Source organism: Procambarus clarkii, chromosome 41 (assembly GCF_040958095.1).
Source record: "Procambarus clarkii isolate CNS0578487 chromosome 41, FALCON_Pclarkii_2.0, whole genome shotgun sequence".
Classification (NCBI taxonomy): Eukaryota; Metazoa; Arthropoda; class Malacostraca; order Decapoda; family Cambaridae; genus Procambarus; species Procambarus clarkii.
The window spans coordinates 34,546,282-34,565,273 of NC_091190.1; the positions used below are offsets into that span (position 1 = coordinate 34,546,282).

The following is an 18,992-nucleotide window of genomic DNA, read 5'->3' on the forward strand; positions in this document are numbered from 1 at the left end:
ACCTCAAGGTATTGCTTATTTGATACAGAGTGTCATCTGTTGATGGTACTCTATACTGAGCTGGATGTTCTATACTGATTGTCATGTAGTAACTTGTATTATTTATGTATCTGACAGTCCAAGTGTTTTATGCATCTTTTAAGAATATTTGTTTTAGTAATGAACAAAAGCTCATCCATTTTAAGTCATCACGAATATGTAACTAAGATTTTTCTCTAATATTTTTCAATAATACACAAATGTATTTAGGAGAGAAATACCAATAATAATTGTCTATATGACTTAACTAATGAAATGTAGGATAATTCATTAGACAATACTTAGGGTTTTTGGATCTCATAACTTTAGCTTAAAGGTAAATACATTTATTTACTTCTAAAAAAAAAAAAATTTGAAAAAGTATTTTCAACAAAAGGGAGTCTAATAAAACACTTGAGGATTTATACAGGAGAGAAACTATATCACAGTTCAGATTGTCAAAAAGACTTATAATGTAAATGCTTTTCATGTAAATCAGGTACAGTAAAACATATGAAACATGATAGAATTTGCATTTAGTTAATCTTAGTAAACTGTACAAATATTTATTCAAAAGCAAAACATCTTCAGTGTTGAATGTTCAAAATTATATCATGAAAACATCTTGCATAATAGCATACAAAAATGTAGAGAAGAAAATCAATATTAAATATTCATTGTCTAAACTACTTTAAAAATATAAAAATTTAAATATGAATACCCATTCAGGAGAAGAGCCATATCACTGTAGAGTATGTCTAAAAGACTTTAAATATGAATCATTGTTAATAATGCACATGAGGAATCATACAGGAGGGAAACCATATCACTGCTCAGAGTGTCAAAAAGACTTTTCACAAAAATCACATCTAATATCACACATGAGGATTCATACAGGAAAGAAATCATATCCCTGTTCAGAGTGTCAAAAAATCTTTTCAACAAAAGCAAGTCTAATAAGACATGTGAGGATTCATACAGGGGAAAAACCATATCACTGTTCAGAGTGTCAAAAAGACTTTTCACAAATATCATATCTAATATCACACATGAGGATTCATACAGGAGAGAAACCATATCACTGTTCAGCGTGTAAAAAAGACTTTTCACAAAAATCACATCTAATATCACACATGAGGATTCATACAGGAGAGAAACCATATCACTGTTCAGAGTGTCAAAAAGACTTTTCACAAAAATCAACTCTAATAACACACATGAGGATTCATACAGGAGAGAAACCATATCACTGTTCAGAGTGTCAAAAAGACTTTTCACAAAAATCAGATCTAATATCACACATCTGGATTCATACAGGAGAGAATCCATATCACTGTTCAGAGTGTCAAAAAGACTTTTCACAAAAATCAACTCTAATATCACACATGAGAATTCATACAGGAGAAAAACCATATCACTGTTCAGAGTGTCAAAAAAACTTTTCACAAAAATCAACTCTAATATCACACACGAGAATTCATACAGGAGAGAAACCGTATCACTGTTCAGTGTGTCAGAAATACTTTTCAACAAAATCACAGCTAATATCACATATGAGGATTCATACAGGAGAGAAACTATATCACTGTTCAGTGTGTCAGAAATACTCTTCAACAAAATCACATCTAATATCACACATGAGAATTCATACAGGAGAGAAACCGTATCACTGTTCAGAGTGTCAGAAATACTTTTCAACAAAATCACATCTAATAAGACACAAGAGGATACATACAAGAGAGAAACCATATCACTGTTCAGAGTGTAAAAAAGTCTTTTCAACAAAAGCAAGTCTATTAAAGCACATCAGGATTCATACAGCGTAAATGTCAATTGAATATTGTGTGTCTAAAAGCTTTTCATGTAAATCATGTACAGTAAGACATGAAACATGATAGAATTTGCATTTAGTTAATCTTAATACAGAGGACCACTGGCTTTGTGAACCCCCTGAGGGATGAGACCTGTTGGTTACAATGTAAGTTCGTAAACGAGAAATATAGGAAAAATATATAAACGAGAAGTGTAGGAAAGAAATCTAAAGGAAAAATTGACAGGTTCATAGCATAAATGCGACAGTATTTTGTTTGTACTTGCCAAGAAAAGAAGTCCTGATCCACTTTTTATGTTGATCATTGTTGATGTAGCATAGTTATTTACAGGGAAGAGGTGGTGGTAGATGTTGATGGAGTTGGGGTTGACCGAAATGGAGAAGAATGGTGATAAGGTAACCTCAGATGTTGACGCATTTGGGTCAACATGTGATGAGTCAGGTGCAGGTGAGGCAATGCGAGCTTTCTTGGAAGCCTTTGCAAAAGACTATAATTGTCATTTGTTTCATTCCCTTTGATCTTATTTTCAGAAACTTCATATACAGATTGTACTGATTAGTCAGTACAATTGTACTTGACTTCTGACTGTCAAGCATCCAGTCACAAGTCATTCAGTTATTACCAGTCAAAGGCTGTTAGGCATTCACAGTTATGGTAGCAACCAGTCACAATTTGTTAACAACATGAATCCGATGTTTACAGAATACAAATGTGATGTTCTCTCACAAACCCAATGTACCTTCTTGTATACAAGTATGTCAGCCAGGGCAGTCAGTCAGTCAGTCAGGGCAGTCTGCATCTAAGTCCACCATCTGGTAGAAAGGTTGCAGAGAATCTGGACTGTATTAATACCCGTCTACACGTGCCTTGAGGGCTTGGGGGGAGGAGGAGGCGGTAGGATGTAGCGGGTATGGGGAGCTGAGGGTATTTGGTGTGACCACAGCCAGTCTGTGATGGTCCGCCTGCCGCCCAAGCCCGCCTACCCGCCCGAACCCACCCGAACCCACCCAAGCCTGCCTACCCACCTAAACCACCCAAGCCTGCCTGAACCCACCCAAGCACCCTCAAACCCACCTGAACCCACTTAAGCCCCCCCGAACCCATCCAAGCCTGCCTACCCGCCCAAGCCCATCCAAGCCTGCTTACCCGCCCGGGCCCACCCAAGCTTGCCTAAACCTACCCACCCAAGCCCGCCTACCCACCTGAGCCTGCCTATCTGCCCGAAACCCCACCGAAGTCCGTCTAAAGACCCCTCGCCCGAACCCACCAAAGTCTGCCCCCCTGAACTCACCCAGCCTGCCTGCTTGCCCACCAAAAGCTTTGCCTACCAGCCCACCCACCAAGCCCTCCCCCCTCTCATTAATGTACTCACCCACCCAGTCTGCCCACCAATCCATCCACACGGCCCACCCAGTCAGTCCGCCAACCCAGCCATCCTCCCTGCCCATGCACGTACCCACCCTGCCTGCTTTCCAGCTGGCCACCAATCCATATACATACCTACCCACCCAAAACTGCCCACCCAGCCACCCACCCGCCTGCTACCTAGCCTGCCTGCCAGTCAGTCGGCCACCACTCCATCCATATGTTTTGCCCGGTCACCTGCTAACCCTGCCTACCAGCCATCCCATTTCCCCAAGACACCCTCCCTGCTCATCCACCCACCAGTTAGCCATCACTGACACAATGCGTGCATTAGGAGCCGAAATGGTGCACGGATGTTCCTAGATTGTGCAGATATATCCAAAAAGTCATGGAATGAACACTCCAGTCTCGTGACAAATCAAAACAATGGGAACAGTTGGCAGTAATTCTGTGTCGTCACAGGGTAGAAGGCACTAGAGTGGCGCCCGACACAGTCGGTTGGTAAACTAGGCCCTCTGCTTGGCGATTGACCCGAGTCCCCTCTAGCCGTGTGCGAGTTTGAGGATTGCTCTGTCCCCTTGTCTCAGGGCAACGCTCATTGTTTTTGCCTCTGTCATGCTGCCTATTGGGTCAGTGACACATTCGACCCTGAGTCCTGCGAGCTTTGTTGCTTGTTTGTGACTTATTTTTCCCCAATCTGACGATGACATTGTCCCCCCCCCCCCTTCCCCCCACCGCCTGCTACTGGCTCCTAAGCATCTGAGGGCTTCGTGGTCGTGCCAGGGTTTAGAGGTTTCTGAGACTCGGGTGGTTTCGGGGATTGCCCCTTCCAGGGGGGCGATAGAGGCATTCGAGTCTATTCCTCCAGCTGTAGCTCCTGGGCCTGACCAGTGGGCCCATTCTCTTCCTACTCTTTCGGCCGCCTCGGCCTTTTCTTGTGAGGCCGGGGCTTTGGAGGATGACTCGTCCCCGGGACCTGACGTGGAGGTTCCCAGGGTTGGTGAGGAGCTGGCTTGGGGGCCTTGGGCCCTGTTGGATCCCGCCTGGGTTTTCCGACCCTCTGAACGGGGCTTACTGTTTCAAGGAGTGGGGGTTTTCCTTTCCCCCCTTTGCGCACGAGTTGGATTTGGGTTCGGCCCTTCTCCGAGTTCGGTTCTGTGTCCCTGCAGGTTCTTCGGTTTCGTCTTTCTGGAGGTTTTCGGCTTCCCACGTCTCGTCTACTGAGGTGCAGGCAGCCATTGCAGCTTACTTCCTGCACAACCCGGAGTATGCCTCCATAATGGATCCGTCTTCTTTCAGGTTTGGATCTTCGTCTTCATACTGGGTTTGTTGTGAGGTTTTTGGCTTGTCCTCTCCTGCGGGCTGCCCTTTGTTCTTGCTGTATGCTTGGGAACCTTCTGTTGTACCCGCAAGGTTGAGTGGCATGGGGCATCTACTGTGGTCCAAGTTAACCTGGAGGGTGACTTTGAGCACCTTAATGAGTGCCTTTTCGCTCCTGCCCTTTTTCGGGATGTTGGCGTGGTTCTGCTTCATGTGCAAGTTCCTTCCCTGTCAGCTGCGCTTGTGGCCCGGGCTGTGGTGGGTATGTGGGCCTGCGGGACACTCCAAGCAACAGCCTGGTGGACCAAATTCTCACAAGTTGAGCCTGGTTTCAGGTCGGGCTTGGGGAGTAGATGAACTCCCAAAACCCCATCAAGCAGGGATCAAGCAGGCTGAGGACTTGCGCGCCCATGACTTATTGGCTTCGGTCCTACATTTCTTTTCCCTCCTGGAGCTGTCTTCGAATTGGCTTGAGGAGGATGTGGAGGCGCTTGGGGCTGTTCCTGGGTCTTGCGCCTTGGTCTCGGCTGCTCGTGTGTCGTCCGCGCTTTTGAAACTGTTGCACCCATCCTGCGGGATGTGCTGTCACAGTTTTTTGCTGCGCATCTCACGTGTTAGCAGGTGGTTCTTGCTTTCTCCTTGGAATCTGTATAATCCCTAGCTCTTAGGTTGTCTTTGCCCTTATGTCTTTTGTTGTTTGTGGCTTCTGCGGTCGAGCAGTACATGCGGGCGACTTCTTCCAGTTGCCATCCGATGTCTGACTTGTTGGTTCTCTGGGAGTCCTGGGGTGGGTTCTTCCCAGAGGGGTCATGCCAGGGCTCGCGGTTTCGCTCGTCGGGGTAGGCCACAGGCGCCAGTTTCGGAGTCAGTGCCGCCTTCAGTCCCGGCTGCGCCTGGTCGGCGCGATGCTCGCTCTGTGCACAGACTGGGTTCTTGTAAGGGGCGTTGGCCCTTTCGCGGTTCGCCCCATTGACGGGGCGATGGGGAGGAGGCTTGTTCTTTTCGCTCACACCTGGTTCACTATTGTGAACTTTTCAGGTCGTTTCTCGCGGCCTGGGGTGGCGTTGGGTGGCTCCTCCTCCTCCTTCAGGGGGGGTTCAGGGCTGGCAGGGCAGGCCTCTTTCCCTGCACTCTGTCAGATCGTCTTGGAGTGGGTGCACTTGAGTGTGGTCGTAATGACGACGTCTCTCGAGTGGGTTTCCCGCCTGTTTCCCAGTTCTAAAATGGGACTGTGCGGACCTGCAGGCCATCTTGGACTTGTCCCGTCTGAACCCCTGGGTTTCTTGGCCCTCCTTCATCGGCTGTTCATCGGCTGTTTTGGTTCCATTGGGGACGTCCCTTCCGCCTCTCGCAATTGCTGGGTTCAACCCCCGGAGGCCTTATGTTGGCTGCTGTGTCGCCGGCTTCCTCTTGGGGTTTTAGGGGTTTCGTGCCTTGGCACCTACCTGAGCCCTCGCTCAATCTTCATACACACGTGTCGTCTCTTGGCTGGGGCTTTGTGACTTATGCTCACCAGGCTGGCCTGGGACAGTGAGGTCCGTCCTTCCGTCAAGCTCATGGCACGATGTGGGGGTTCGCTGCTGTGTGGATGTCGCTCTGGAGGTTTCAGGGTCGCTCGCATTTCAACGATCCGGCTCCATTCGGACTGTTCCTGGTGGTTCTTGCCTGAACCGTGTGGGGTTTGATGCGATTCTTGGCTCTTTGGGTTTGGTCGCTTCGGGTGACTTGTCTGCTGAGTTCTCGAGGTTGGCTCTCCTTTCGTTTCACGTTCAGGGTACACATCACGTCCTAGGTACTGACTCGCTTGGAGCCTCCTGGAAGTGTGTTGTTCTTCTGGCTCTTTGGTGACCGGCCCAGCCTTGATTCAAGCGCTGTTTGCTCTGTGTTCAAATCCGAGGGTCTTCTGGGGCTCCGCCTCTTTTTGCAGATCGGTCCAGCCAGGTACGTAGCTGGTTCGTTCTTCTCCTTGAGTCTTCGCATTTGGGGCTTTTGTCTTGAGATTTTTCGTCCCTTGTATGGGCGTAGGTGGCTTCGTTGTTGGTCTCCCACCTGGGTGCTTCGTCTTCGGCGGCAGTATAAAGTTTCCTGACAGTCCTTCCAGTTTTCCTATCCCTGAGTAAGTGTACTTCGGTCTCTTATAAGGTTGTCTTGTCCTTCCTTTTGTGGTTGTTCCTTGACCGTAATTTAATGCCGAATACTATCGCCTCGTATCGTACAAGGCTAGCAGAGCCACTCCAGCTTGCGTTCGGTGTTGATGTTACTTCTCCGTTCCACAAGCTGTATCTTGTGTTGTTACACCTCCAGCCTGCTCATGTGCTTCCGGTGCCTTCTTGAGATTATCTTGAGGTTATCTTGAGATGATTTCGGGGCTTTTTAGTGTCCCCGCGGCCCGGGCCTCGACCAGGCCTCCACCACCTGGAAGCAGCCCGTGACAGCTGACTAACACCCAGGTACCTATTTTACTGCTAGGTAACAGAGGCATAGGGTGAAAGAAACTCTGCCCAATGTTTCTCGCCGGCATCTGGGATCGAACACAGGACCACAGGATCACAAGTCCAGCGTGCTGTCCGCTCGGCCGACCGGCTCCGCCTTCCTGGCTTCCTTGCCTTCCTGGTTATAACCCCAGGTTCTCTCTCTCTTTCTTCTCCTCGGTTTGTCGCATCCCTTTCGACTCAAGATTGTTTCTCCAGGTCTCATTTTCCTGTTGGCGTTGGCCTCTGGGGGTCGGGTCGGAGAGCTTCTGGCTCTCCTCTGCCACACAAATTTTTTCTGCTCGTTTGGTCCTGGTGGTAGGTTTGTTTGCAGCAGTCGCCTCCTTTTCTGGTGATATTTGGGTCTGCTGTTTCCTGGAGGGGTCCTAGGATTGTTGATGCTTGGCTAGTCGGGCCTGGGGTGCATCATGTGTTGTGTTCGGTTGCGACTTTTCACTGTTCTCTGCGCGTCTTGGCCTCTGTGGCCGTGGGCGCACTTTGGTTTGCCCGGGTTCCCTTCCTTCTTTCCTGTTCCAGGGTTCGGGTCTCCCAGGTTGACTGCAGGGTCCTTTGGTATGGCCTATTGTCTTGTTTTTGAGTTAAGGCACGTGGCGTCCACCACCCGGGTCCTTTTTTCTTTTCTCTTTGGTGAGGTAGCTCCGGGGAGCCAACGGGGCTTCCCCTACAAAACCAACATTGTAATGAAATGCCATTTTTTGGGTGAGACCCGGAGGTTCCCTGTCATCCTTCCCTCCCTCCAGTCGTCAGTGTTTTCGCGTGTTTTTGACATCCACCCTAAGAACTGGAGGTTGGATTGCCAGCACGGAGGTCTGGGGCTCCCCCTTCCCCTTTCCAGGGATGTGGAGGGGAGGTTGCACAGATGGCGGTGCGGTGATGTGATGACATAATGCTAGTTTTCATTTGGTGAGTTCTGTCCACTCATTCGGCTTTCGGTAGCAATGCTTTTACTAGAATAGGGGTTTGTTTTCGGGGCTCCTACCTTTCTGGGTGCCAGACCCGGTCGATGGCAGACATGAAATTCTTCCAACCACACGGGGGTTTCTATAAGCCGTTGCTCCTAGTGCCTCTCTGAGGTGGCCTGGTTCTGGCTGGTAGTCCCCGGTAGGCAAGAACTCCATACACTTTCACTTATGCCAGAAAGCTAATAGTAAGATATCAACCTGGATAGCTTTGCAGATTCTCTGGGTCTCGCCCAGAAAATTGCGTTTCAATACATTCAACACTTTTTCTGGGGGGAGCCCTTGCGGCTCCCTGGAGCTATCCATGGCTGATATGGATACCTAACTATTTTGCATCAGTCGATGTGGGTGGAGTTCTAGGCCTACCGGGGACCATGAGCCAAAACCTGGCCCCCTTTTTGGGTGAGACCCGGAGGTTCCCTGGTCCAGCCGGAGGTTCCCTGGTCCACCAGGCAACAGCCTGGTGGACCAAACTCTCACAAGTCAAGCCTGGCCTCGGGCCGGGCTTGGGGAGTAGAAGAACTCCCAGAACCCCATCAACCAGGTATCAACCAGGTATCAACCAGGCACGGGGAGCAATGGCCCATAGAAATGCACATGTGATTTGGAGCATTCTATATCTGCCATCGACCGGGACAGGCACCCAGAAAGGTAAGAGCCACAAAACAAACCCCTATTCTGGTTAACAACAAAAATCGACAAACGAGTGGACAGAACTCCCCCAGGAAAACGAACTAACAAGCATGACGTCACACGAGCCGCGCCGCATGTCTGCACAGCTCCCCCCCTCCCCGGGAGGGGGAAGGGGGAGTCCCAGACCCCCGTGCCAGCGATCCCCGCCCCAGTTCTTCGGCTGATGGGATCATGCACGGTCGTGTGGCTCCAGCTCCGGTCTTGTCTCAGTGCTGTGACTTGTTTGCAGTGCTGCTCTTAGGGTGGTCGTGTGAGCTGGGAGTAGTATTCTCAGGTACTCGGGCTGCATGTGCTTAGGGTCACCTTCCCTGAGTGCCCTGTAAGTACCGCCCTTGGGGCTTGGGGTTGCCTTCCACAAGTCGCCTTGGGTCTACCTCTGTTGGCTTTTTGCTGCTTGGCGTTTGGCCGCCCCGAGGGTTTGGGGGTTTTCCTCCCTTGTTTACCTTGGGGTAAGTGGTAGTTATAGCACTGGTGGGGCGCAGGGTACTGCGTAGCTAGTTTTCACCTATAACAGCGGCCGGCTCTGTTCCCTCTGGGTACATTGTCCACTTGTGTGGTTTTTCTTTTATATTTGTTTTTGCCTGGTAGGGGGGGGGGGGTCTGCCTTGTGTTCTTCCCCCCCCCCTTATATTAGGTTCGTTTGTGTGGTGGCACCCCTTGCTTTGCCCTCGCGAGTGGACACGTCCCGTGGGTTCAGCTTTAGCAGTTTGCTTGGTAGTTTGGGGCGCCGGTTAGCAGTGCCCTGCCTGGGATAACCCCTAGCAGACCCAGTCTAGGGGCCCTGGGAAACCCCCCGGGGGCTCTCGGGTCGATAGTGGAGACCCTTGCGTCCCCTCTCGCTTTGTGCGAGTTGAGGGTTGCTCTGTCCCTTTGTCTCAGGGTGACTCTTTGTTTTTGCCTCCGTCATGCTGCCTGTTGGGTCGGTGACACATTCGATCCTGAGTCCTGCAAGCTTTGTTGCTTGTTCGTGACTCCATTCACCCAGTTTGCTGATGATTTCCCATGGGTGCAGGCAGCTTGCGCGTTGCAGGGTAGGATGTTGCAACGCGCTCAGGTTTGTCGCTTCCCTGGACGCCCCGATGCTGCCCCGTTTGTGTAGGGACCCAGACTTGGGGGTTTTGGTAGCTTCAGCCTTGGTTCTTCCACGCCCCCCATGTTTTTCCCCCTCCTGCTTCCGGCCCCTACGCATCTGCAGACTTCAGGGTCGGGGCGGGGTTAGAGGTTCTGAGACTTGGGCAGTTTCGGGGGTTGCCTCGTCCGGGGTAGCTGCGGAGGCATTCGAATCTGTTCCTCCGGCCGATGCTCCGGGGTCTGACCAGTGGGCCCCTTCTCTTCCAGCTCTCTCGGCTGCCCCGGCTTTTTCTTGTGGGGCCGGGGCTTTGGAGGTCGACTCGGCCCCGGGGCCTGGTGTAGAGGCTCCTGGGGTTGGGGAGGAGCGGCCATGGGGGCCTAGGGCTCCATTGCGCCCCGCCTGGATTTCTGTCCCCCCTCTGCGTACGATTTGGGCTTGGGTTCTGCTCCTCCCCAGGTTCGGTTCCGTGTCCCTGTGATTTCTTCGGTTCCGTCTTCCGGAGGTTTTCGGCTAATCGCATCTCTTCGCCTGCGGTGCGGTTGGCCTTTGCAGCTTACCTCCTGCGTGTCCCGGAGTTTGCCTCCATACTGGTTCCTTCTGTTCTGGACAGTTTGGGCTCCTTGTAGCTGTTTGGGCTCCTTGTAGCCGTTTGGGCTCCTTGTAGCCGTTTGGGCTCCTTGTAGCCATTTGGGCTCCTTGTAGCCGTTTGGGCTCCTTATAGCCGTTTGGGCTCCTTGTAGCCGTTTGGGCTCCTTGTAGCCGTTTGCGCTCCTTGTAGCCGTTTGCGCTCCTTGTAGCCGTTTGCGCTCCTTGTAGCCGTTTGCGCTCCTTGTCGCCGTTTGCGCTCCTTGTCGCCGTTTTGGGCTCCTTGTCGCCGTTTTGGGCTCCTTGTCGCCGTTTTGGGCTCCTTGTCGCCGTTTTGGGCTCCTTGTCGCCGTTTTGGGCTCCTTGTCGCCGTTTTGGGCTCCTTGTCGCCGTTTTGGGCTCCTTGTCGCCGTTTTGGGCTCCTTGTCGCCGTTTTGGGCTCCTTGTCGCCGTTTTGGGCTCCTTGTCGCCGTTTGGGCTACTGTCGCCAGTTGGGCTGCTTGTCGCTGGTTGGGCTACTTCTCGCCTTGTTGGGTTCCTTGTAACTGGTTGGGTTACTTTTCGCCTTGTTGGGCTACTTCTCGCCTGGTTGGGCTATTCTTTCGCGTCCTGCGCATGCGCCGTGGGAGTTTGTTTTGGTTCCGGGCGGTGTGCACACGTGTTCTGCATCTATTTTCTCTCGGGGGGGGGGGGGTGCTTCGCCTCTCGCTCTTTTCTTAATCCAATCCGTGCCCCGTTGCTTTGGGGGTGTTCTGGGGTGCCACTGTGGGGAAGTCACAAGGTTTTTCCCTGCAATCTAGGGTGGGGAGCCGCCTCCGCCGCTACCCTCCTCTCCAGCAGCTACGGACTCGAAAGCTTGCGTCATGGCCCTTCAGCGCCTATGTTCTGCAGGCGAGTTGGTGCGGTTTGGCGTCTCCTTCGTCCTGACGCTGTTTTTGTTTTTGGCAGTAGGAATGGGTGTACATACGTACTTGAGAACGTGGACCGTATCACCCTAGGTGCCTACTGCAAGGCTATTAGCCCATACTGGGCAGCTCTTGTTCTCTCCACCTGATTCCTTCCTCGGTTCACAGGTGTCTGCAAGTGGCCTCCTGGCCCTTCTGAGGCGGCTCCTACCTCTATTCCTCCTGCCCCTCTCCTATGCTTGTCTAACCTTGCTTGAGTTCGGGGCCCCGCCTCCACCATGTTCCGCAGTGCAATGGTGGGGGTGCCTGTTCGGTGGTACGTTTTCCTTTGTCGAGGATGTTTTGTGCGCGCTTCCTTGTGCTTGCAGGTTTGGGTTCTGGCTCTTTGGTTCCGCCTCCCCTGTCGTTTCCCTGTCGAGCGGATTCTGTGCTTCATGGGCGCTCTTGTCTCTGCTCTTGGGGCTGTGTATGGGGTCAGCCCAAGTTGGGCTGCCTAATGTGTTCCTTCGTTTGCCTGTTCCAGAGGGAACAGAGCCGACTGCTGTTATAGGTGAAAACTAGCTACGCAGTACCCTGCGCCCCACCAGTGCTATAACTACCACTTACCCCAAGGTAAATAAGGGAGGAAAACCCCCAAACCCTCGGGGCGGCCAAACGCCAAGCAGCAAAAAGCCAACAGAGGTAGACCCAAAGCGACTTGTGGAAGGCAACCCCAAGCCCCAAGGGTGGTACTTACAGGGCGCTCAGGGAAGGTGACCCTAAGCACATGCAACACGAGTACCTGAGAATACTACTCCCAGCTCACACGACCACCGTAAGAGCAGCACTGCAAACAAGTCACAGCACTGAGACAAGACCGGAGCTGGAGCCACACGACCGTGCATGATCCCATCAGCCGAGGAACGGAGGCGGGGATCGCCGACACGGGGGTCTGGGGCTCCCCCTTCCCCCTCCCGGGGAGGGGGGGAGCTGCGCAGACATGTGGCGCGGCTCGTGTGACGTCATGCTTGTTAGTTCGTTTTCCTGGGGGAGTTCTGTTCACTCGTTTGTCGATTTTTGTTGTTGACCAGAATAGGGGTTTGTTTTGTGGTGCTTACCTTTCTGGGTGCCTGTCCCGGTCGATGGCAGATATAGAATGCTCCAAATCACATGTGCATTTCTATGGGCCATTGCTCCCCGTGCCTCTCTGAGGGGGCCAGGTTCTGGCTCATGGTCCCTGGTAGGCCTAGAACTCCACGCACATCGACTGATGCAAAATAGTTAGGGTATCCATATCAGCCATGGATAGCTCTGGGGAGCCTCCGGGACTCACCCAGAAAATGGAGTTTCATTACATTCAACGCTGGTTTTTTTGCTACCATTTGTCTCTTCATTGCTTCTTGTCAGTCTCTATTTGCTTTGTTCTCACCTTTTCATCTTTGTTGTTCCTTAATTGGCATCTTATGACAAATACTGTCTCCTCATGTCATTCTGCTTTTGCAGAGACACTGTTGCAAGAGTTTAGTGTCGTAAACACGGCTTGACCGTGTTTTAGCTTTTCTTTCCTTGTCATTACTGTTTCCTCATCGCATCATAATGTGTTAGTGGTTGTCTCGTTGGCTCTCGCCTCTGGTTGTTGGGTTGAGAAGCTTCAGGCTCTTCTCTAAAAACAGGGGTTTTGTTCTTTTGGCTCTAGTAGTTGGCTTGTTCATTTGCAACCATCTCTCTTTTTTTGGTGAAGATTGGGTTGAATGGGTTTCAGGAAGGGTGCTTTGGTGACTGATGCTTGGATGGTTCTGCGGAGAGTGCATGATCTGTTTTGTCTGGTGAATGCTCTTTGTCGCCTGCTTCCTTGGTTTCCTGTTCAAAGGCTCGCATTTCTCAGGTTGTCCACAGTGTCATCCAATCTAGCCAACCCGCAATGTACCCTCGGGCCCATGATGTTCGTTTATATCCAAGACATCATTTCTAATATGACTTGGAATGATGTATGGGTTCAGGGGTTTCTGTGTTCAAACAAGAGTGCTAGTGCCCAGTATTTAATAATGTTCCTGGGACCCAGTCAGTCATGTGTGGCTTTGGGATGTTTTGCGCGGCCTAATTTCTTTTTTGTCTTGCATGCAGCTGCCTCTCCTCCTTCCTGTTAAGTCCATTCATATTCTCCATGGATAGTTACTCAAATCCCCCTACCTCAAATACCCCTACTCAAATCTCTGAATATGTTAGATATTAAGTCACTGCACATCCTCTCATGTGTATTATATATATATATAAAACGCTGAACTGTAATGCCAATCCTGACCCTAAAAGCTTCATTGAAGGTTGTGACCCATGAGCACCACACCAGAAACAAATACCTTTCTGGGGGGAGCCCCGTCGGCTCCCCGGAGCTTTACCGGCTAATATGCTAATGTCAGACTTTGGCATCAGTCATGTGTATGGAGTTCTAGGGCCTACCGGGGACCACGAGCCAGAACCTGGCCCCCTCAGAGAGGCAAGGGGAGCAATGGCCTATAGAAACCCCCGTGTGGTTGGAAGCATTCTATGTCTGCCATCGACCGGGTCAAGCATCCAGAAAGGTAAGCATTCCAAAACAAACCCCTATTCTGGTGAAAATTGCTACCTAAGCCGAACTAGTGGATAGAACTCTTCAACAGAAAACAAAGAAACTAGTATGACGTCATACGTCACCGCGCCGCTGTCTGCGCAGCTCCCCCCTCCCCGGGAGGGTGAAGGGGGAGCCCCAGACCTCCCACGCCGGCTGTCCACCCATCAGTTCTTCGGCTGATGCTATAGGCAATGGTTATGTGCTCCGGCTCCAGTGGTTGTTTCAGCACTGTACCTAGAGTGTGGTGTCTTTTCTAGGTGGTGCGTGAGCCGGGAGTGATTCTTCAGTACTCGGGCTGCATGCGCCTAGGGTTCCCTTCCCTAGGTGCCCTGTAAGTACTGCCCTTGGGGCTTGGGGCCACCTTCCACAAGTTCCTTGGGTCCTGCCCCTGCTTGGCCGTTTGCTGCTTGGTTTTCGGCCGCTCTTTGTGTGCTCGGGTGTTCTGTCTCCCATTGTTCGCCTTAGAGTAAGGGGCAGTTTTTGCACTGGTGGGGCGCAGTGTACTGTGCAGCTTGTCTTTACCAATCATAGCGGCCGGCTCTGTTCCGCTTGGGTACGCTGTCCTCTTGCGGGGTTTTCTTTTTCTTTTTGTTTATCTACCTGGTGGGGGGGGGTCTGCCTCCGTTCTTGCCCCTTGTGTCCCTTGTGTTCTGAGCATTTTCTGGTGGTGCCCCTGCTAGGTCCTCGTGAGTGTACACGTCCCGGGGGTTCAGCTCTTAGAAAGTTGTTTGGTAGCTTTGGGTGCCGGTTAGCAGTACCCTGCCTGGGATTACCTGAGCGCGAGTCCTCTTATAGCAAACGCTCGGGACCCTGGGAAACCCCTTGGGGCGCGCGGGTCCGATGGATGTGACCCCAGAGTCCCCCCGTCGCTTCCAGCGAGATTGAGGATTGCTCTCACCCTTTGTCTCTGGGTGACTCTCTGTTTTGCCTCCGTCTGCTGCCTGTGGGGTCGGTGACACTTTCGACCCGGAGTCCTGCGAGTTTGGTTGCTCGTTGTGGCTTGGTTACCCAGTTGTGCTAACAAAGCGGGTGCGGGCAGCAGGGGCGTTGCACTTGAGCCTTGGTGGTGGCAACGTTCTCGTGGTTTCCTCCCCGGAAGACCCGGGGCTGCCCCGTTGTAGTTCGTTTTTAGACTTGGGGATGTTGGTTGCTTCGGTTCCATCCACGCCCCCTTGTCTTTCCCCTGGATCACCCTTCCTGCCTGCATCCGGTTCCTTACCGTCTGTGGGTTCGGGGCGGGGTTTTTGATGGTGTTGAGACTCGGGCAGTCTCGAGGAATTCCCCTTCCGGGGTTGTGACGGGGGCATTTGAGCCTGTTCCTCCAGCCGTGTTGTATGAGTCTGCCAGTGGGCTCCCTTCCTTATCTTGAGGTTATCTTGAGATGATTTCCGGGCTTTTTAGTGTCCCCGCGGCCCGGTCCTCGACTAGGCCTCCACCCCCAGGAAGCAGCCTGTGACAGCCGACTAACACCCAGGTACCTATTTTACTGCTAGGTAACAAGGGCATAGGGTGAAAGAAACTCTGCCCATTGTTTCTCGCCGGCGCCTGGGATCGAACCCACGACCACAGGATCACAAGTCCAGCGTGCTGTCCGCTCGGCCGACCGGCTCCCTCTTTAGTGTTTTCATGGCTGCCCCGGTTTTCTGGTACGGCCAGGGCTTTGGGAGAACGGCTCGGCCCCGGGGCCTGTCGTGTAGGTTCCTGGGGCTGGGGAGGGGCTGACTTGAGGGTACGCGGAGTTGGGTCTTTCCTCCCCACTCGCCGTACGTGCTGTTGGGCGTCGGCCCCTCCCCGGGCTCGGTTCCTTGGCCTTTGAGTCGGTTGGTTCCGTCCTGTGGGTGGATGTTTCCTCCCACCCCTTTTTGGGACGGTGTTTTCGTCACGTCATGTTTCCCCGTTCGACGGGGTTCTGTGTGACTTCTGATCTCGGGTGCGCCTTCGTGTGCCTTCGGGACTAGTGTTGGCTTCTGTGTTCTCGAGGGTACGGGAAGGTTTTTCGCTACTTCTCGCATTATTGGAACGTCTGTCGGCTCCTCGTACTTGTCGCCCGGTTGGGCTCCTTGTCGCCCGGTTGGGCTCCTTTTTGGGCTCTTTGCTTCTTTGGCCGGTTTTATTGTTCCTGCTTCCTCTTTTTGGCTACTTTTCTCGTGCAGTAGTCCTGGCTGGCGCCTTCCCGCAGAGAGGGTGTGCGGTTCGGCCAGCGTGTTATGCGCATGCGCCGTGGAGTTTGTTTTGGTCTGGGCGGTGTTTCAGTGCTGGTGTTTTGCGCCCTTTTTGCTACAGTGCTTCGCCTCTCGTTCTTCTCCCTGGCTGCGGTATGTGCCCCTTCGTGCCGGGGGTGTCCTGGTTCCCAGTTGTGGGGAGGACACCGCGGTTTTCCCTGTGTCATGGGTGTGGACCGCCTCCTTCGCCTCTCCCTGCTCTCCTGCGGGTCCGGCAGGGTCCGGCTCTGGCGTCTTCACCTGGCGGTGCTCCCTGGTTCTTCTGGGCACGGTTGAGTCGTGTCAAGTTCGTGCCACCGTTCGCCAGGTGAGTTCTGCGGTCTGGCGTCTTTTGGCCGGGCGCTGGATGCGGAGTTGTTTATATACCTGTCTTCATTTAGGTATTTTTGTACGACTGAGACCGTTCGCACACCAGTGACTGTTCCTTTTTCAACCCTTCCTGTCCCCCTCATGTGCATGTCCAACCCATGCTGGAGTCGTTCAGGCGACCATCCTTTTTAATGTTGTGGGGTGTGGGGGTTGTAGGGTTGGTTCTGTACTCACCTGGTAAGGCTCCTGGCTGTGCTTGCAGGATTTGAGCTCTGGCTCTTGGGTCCCGCCTATCTGGTAGAACTTGCGGGATAGTACCAGTGGAGTGCAGTGGTGCTATTGGCACATTTGGGGAACACTGTATTACCATCAGAGGTCTGTGCTTGTTACACGACCTACTTGCGAGCATAAGCCTTCTTGCTGGTTCGTCCGTGGACTTCCAGGGCACACTAGCCTGTTTTCGTATGGCAGTTCCGGCCCGTCCTGGTTGTGGGGGTATGTGGGCCGGTGGACTGCTCCTAGCAGCTGCCTGGTGGGCCACCCTCTGGCCGGTCTAGCTTGGCCTTGGGCCGGGCTTGAGGTGTGAAAGAGCTCCCAGTACCTCATCCAGCAGGTATCGAGCGGGGTTTCTCCGCCGTCGGTCGCCTGGTGCAGGTTTCTGGGCCTGTGGGGTTTTGTCGTGTCTCCGTTGGCCCTGTCTGGAGTCTGCCTGCTCCGTTCTCTGCCTTTGCAGAAGGGAGTTGCTATTTACATGTTGCGTGTTGCAGTGGTGCCTGTTGCTGCTGCTGCACGTGTGCATTGGTACTGTGTTTCACGGTGGCGTGTCCTTGTTCCTGTGTTCGGTTGTGGAGTGGCACTTTGCTGCCGTTTTGTGCCTGGGGATTGCGTGGGGGGTTTTCTGTTCCTGCCTGATTGTCCACCCCTGGTTGTTATCCTGGGGTTTTTGTGCTTCTGCTCTTTCTTCCTGCCTCCTCTGCAGCAGGGGTGTTCTGCGTGTGTTCTTAGGCGTTTGTCAGCCTGTGTCCTGTGATGTGCTTCCTTGTCTCGGTCTATTGCAGTTGTTCGTACCCCTTGGTTCGGGTACTGTTCTGGCGGCGACCCTTCCGCCTTCTTTGGTTTCCTAGCTTGCCCTGCCGGTTGTTTTTTTTGGGGGTCTTGCGATGTCTCGCGTCGGACCCGTCGTTTCTGAATTCCTGGCGGGCTTGCATGCTTTGGGGAGTTTTCCTGTTCGGCAGACGTTCCATCTCCTTGTGCCGCCTGGGTTTCGGTGGTCGCGCCCGAGATCTTCCCGCGGCTCCGCCTTTTCCTGGGCTCGAAGGGGCCTTGTCGGGGCTGCTTATGTTCTGCCTTGCGGTCTCGCCTCCGGTTGGTGGGCGGGTGGCTTCGTGGTAGGTGTCCCACCTGCGTGCTTCTCTTGGCGGCAGTATGGGGTATTTTGGCGGTCCTTCCTTTTCCTGTCCCTTCTTAGGTGGTTACTCTTGTTAGCTTGGTTTACTCTCGGTTTTCTGGTGGGGGTTGGGGGCCGTCGTCTTGCCACATACTGTCGCCTCTTTTCGTGCGGCGCGGGCGGAGCCGCTTTCAGCTTGCTTTCGGTCTTGGTGTTGCTTCTGCACAGTTAGTCAGCTGTCTTGTGCGTCGTTTCACCTCCGGCCTGTTCGTGCGCCGCCTGCACCATCCTGGTCTCTGGTCAGCGTGCTCTGTCTTCTCCTCGGTTGGTAGTGCCCCTTCGGTTCCGGTGTGTTTTTTCGTCGGCTCTTTCCTTTTGGCCTTTGCCTCTTGGGGTTGAGTCGCTGAGTTTTCTTGCTCCTTCGGTTTTAGCGTTTTGGTTGTTCGGTGGCAGCAGTCTCCATCTTTTCTGGCGCGGGGTAGGGCTGCTGCGTTCTGGAGGGGTCCAGGGTTTGTTGGTGCTTCGTTGGTCGGGCCGGGGGTGTGTCGTTTTTTGTGTTCAGTGGCGGCCCTCCACTGTTGTTTGGGTGCCACGGTGTTTGAGTCCGGAGCGCGTTTTGCGTTGATCCGGTTCTGTTCTTCCCTGTTCGCGGGTGATAGTGTCCCGGGTGGTCAGCCGTGTTCTTGCGGCTAAGCTGCCTGTGTTCTTCCCTCATGCCTGTGTTCTTCCCTCATGCCTATGGCGTTCGTGGTTTCGCTGCTCTCGCTGCCGTCTGGGCGACGTGGCCTTGCGATCTTTCGGGCATGGATTTTTGGTGTTCGTGCAGGGGCCTTGCTGCTTGTTGTTCTCGTGTTGTTCCCGGGACTTTTCGGGGCTGTGGCGCCTTGGGTTGGCGTTTGCCAACCCAAGTTGTCTCGCCTCCTTGGGGGGTGCGTGGTGTCCACCTCCCGGTTCTGTCCCTTTGACCTTCCTCTGTGGGTAGTTAGCTCCGGGGAGCCGACGGGGCTCCCCCCCAGAAAACCTGCGTTGAATGTAATGAAACGCCATTTTCTGGGTGAGACCCGGAGGCTCCCCGGCAATCCTCCCTCCCTCCGGTCGGCGGTTTTTCGTGTGTTTTGACATCCAGCCTCAGAACTGATGGGTGGATAGCCGGCGTGGGAGGTCTGGGGCTCCCCCTTCCCCCCTCCCGGGGAGGGGGGAGCTGCGCAGACAGCAGCGCGGTGACGTATGATGTCATACTAGTTTC

The 18,992-nt window shown here is 52.9% G+C and overlaps 1 protein-coding gene across 1 annotated transcript; it reads left to right on the plus strand.

Moving 5' to 3' along the window:
* The first annotated feature begins 267 nt into the window (after positions 1-267).
* Positions 268-2,055, plus strand: LOC138373118 (zinc finger protein 271-like). Its single transcript, XM_069339131.1, has one exon. The coding sequence runs from the start codon at positions 732-734 to the stop codon at positions 1,842-1,844; it is 1,113 nt and encodes a 370-aa protein (XP_069195232.1). The 5' UTR covers positions 268-731; the 3' UTR covers positions 1,845-2,055.
* The last annotated feature ends 16,937 nt before the right edge of the window (positions 2,056-18,992 follow it).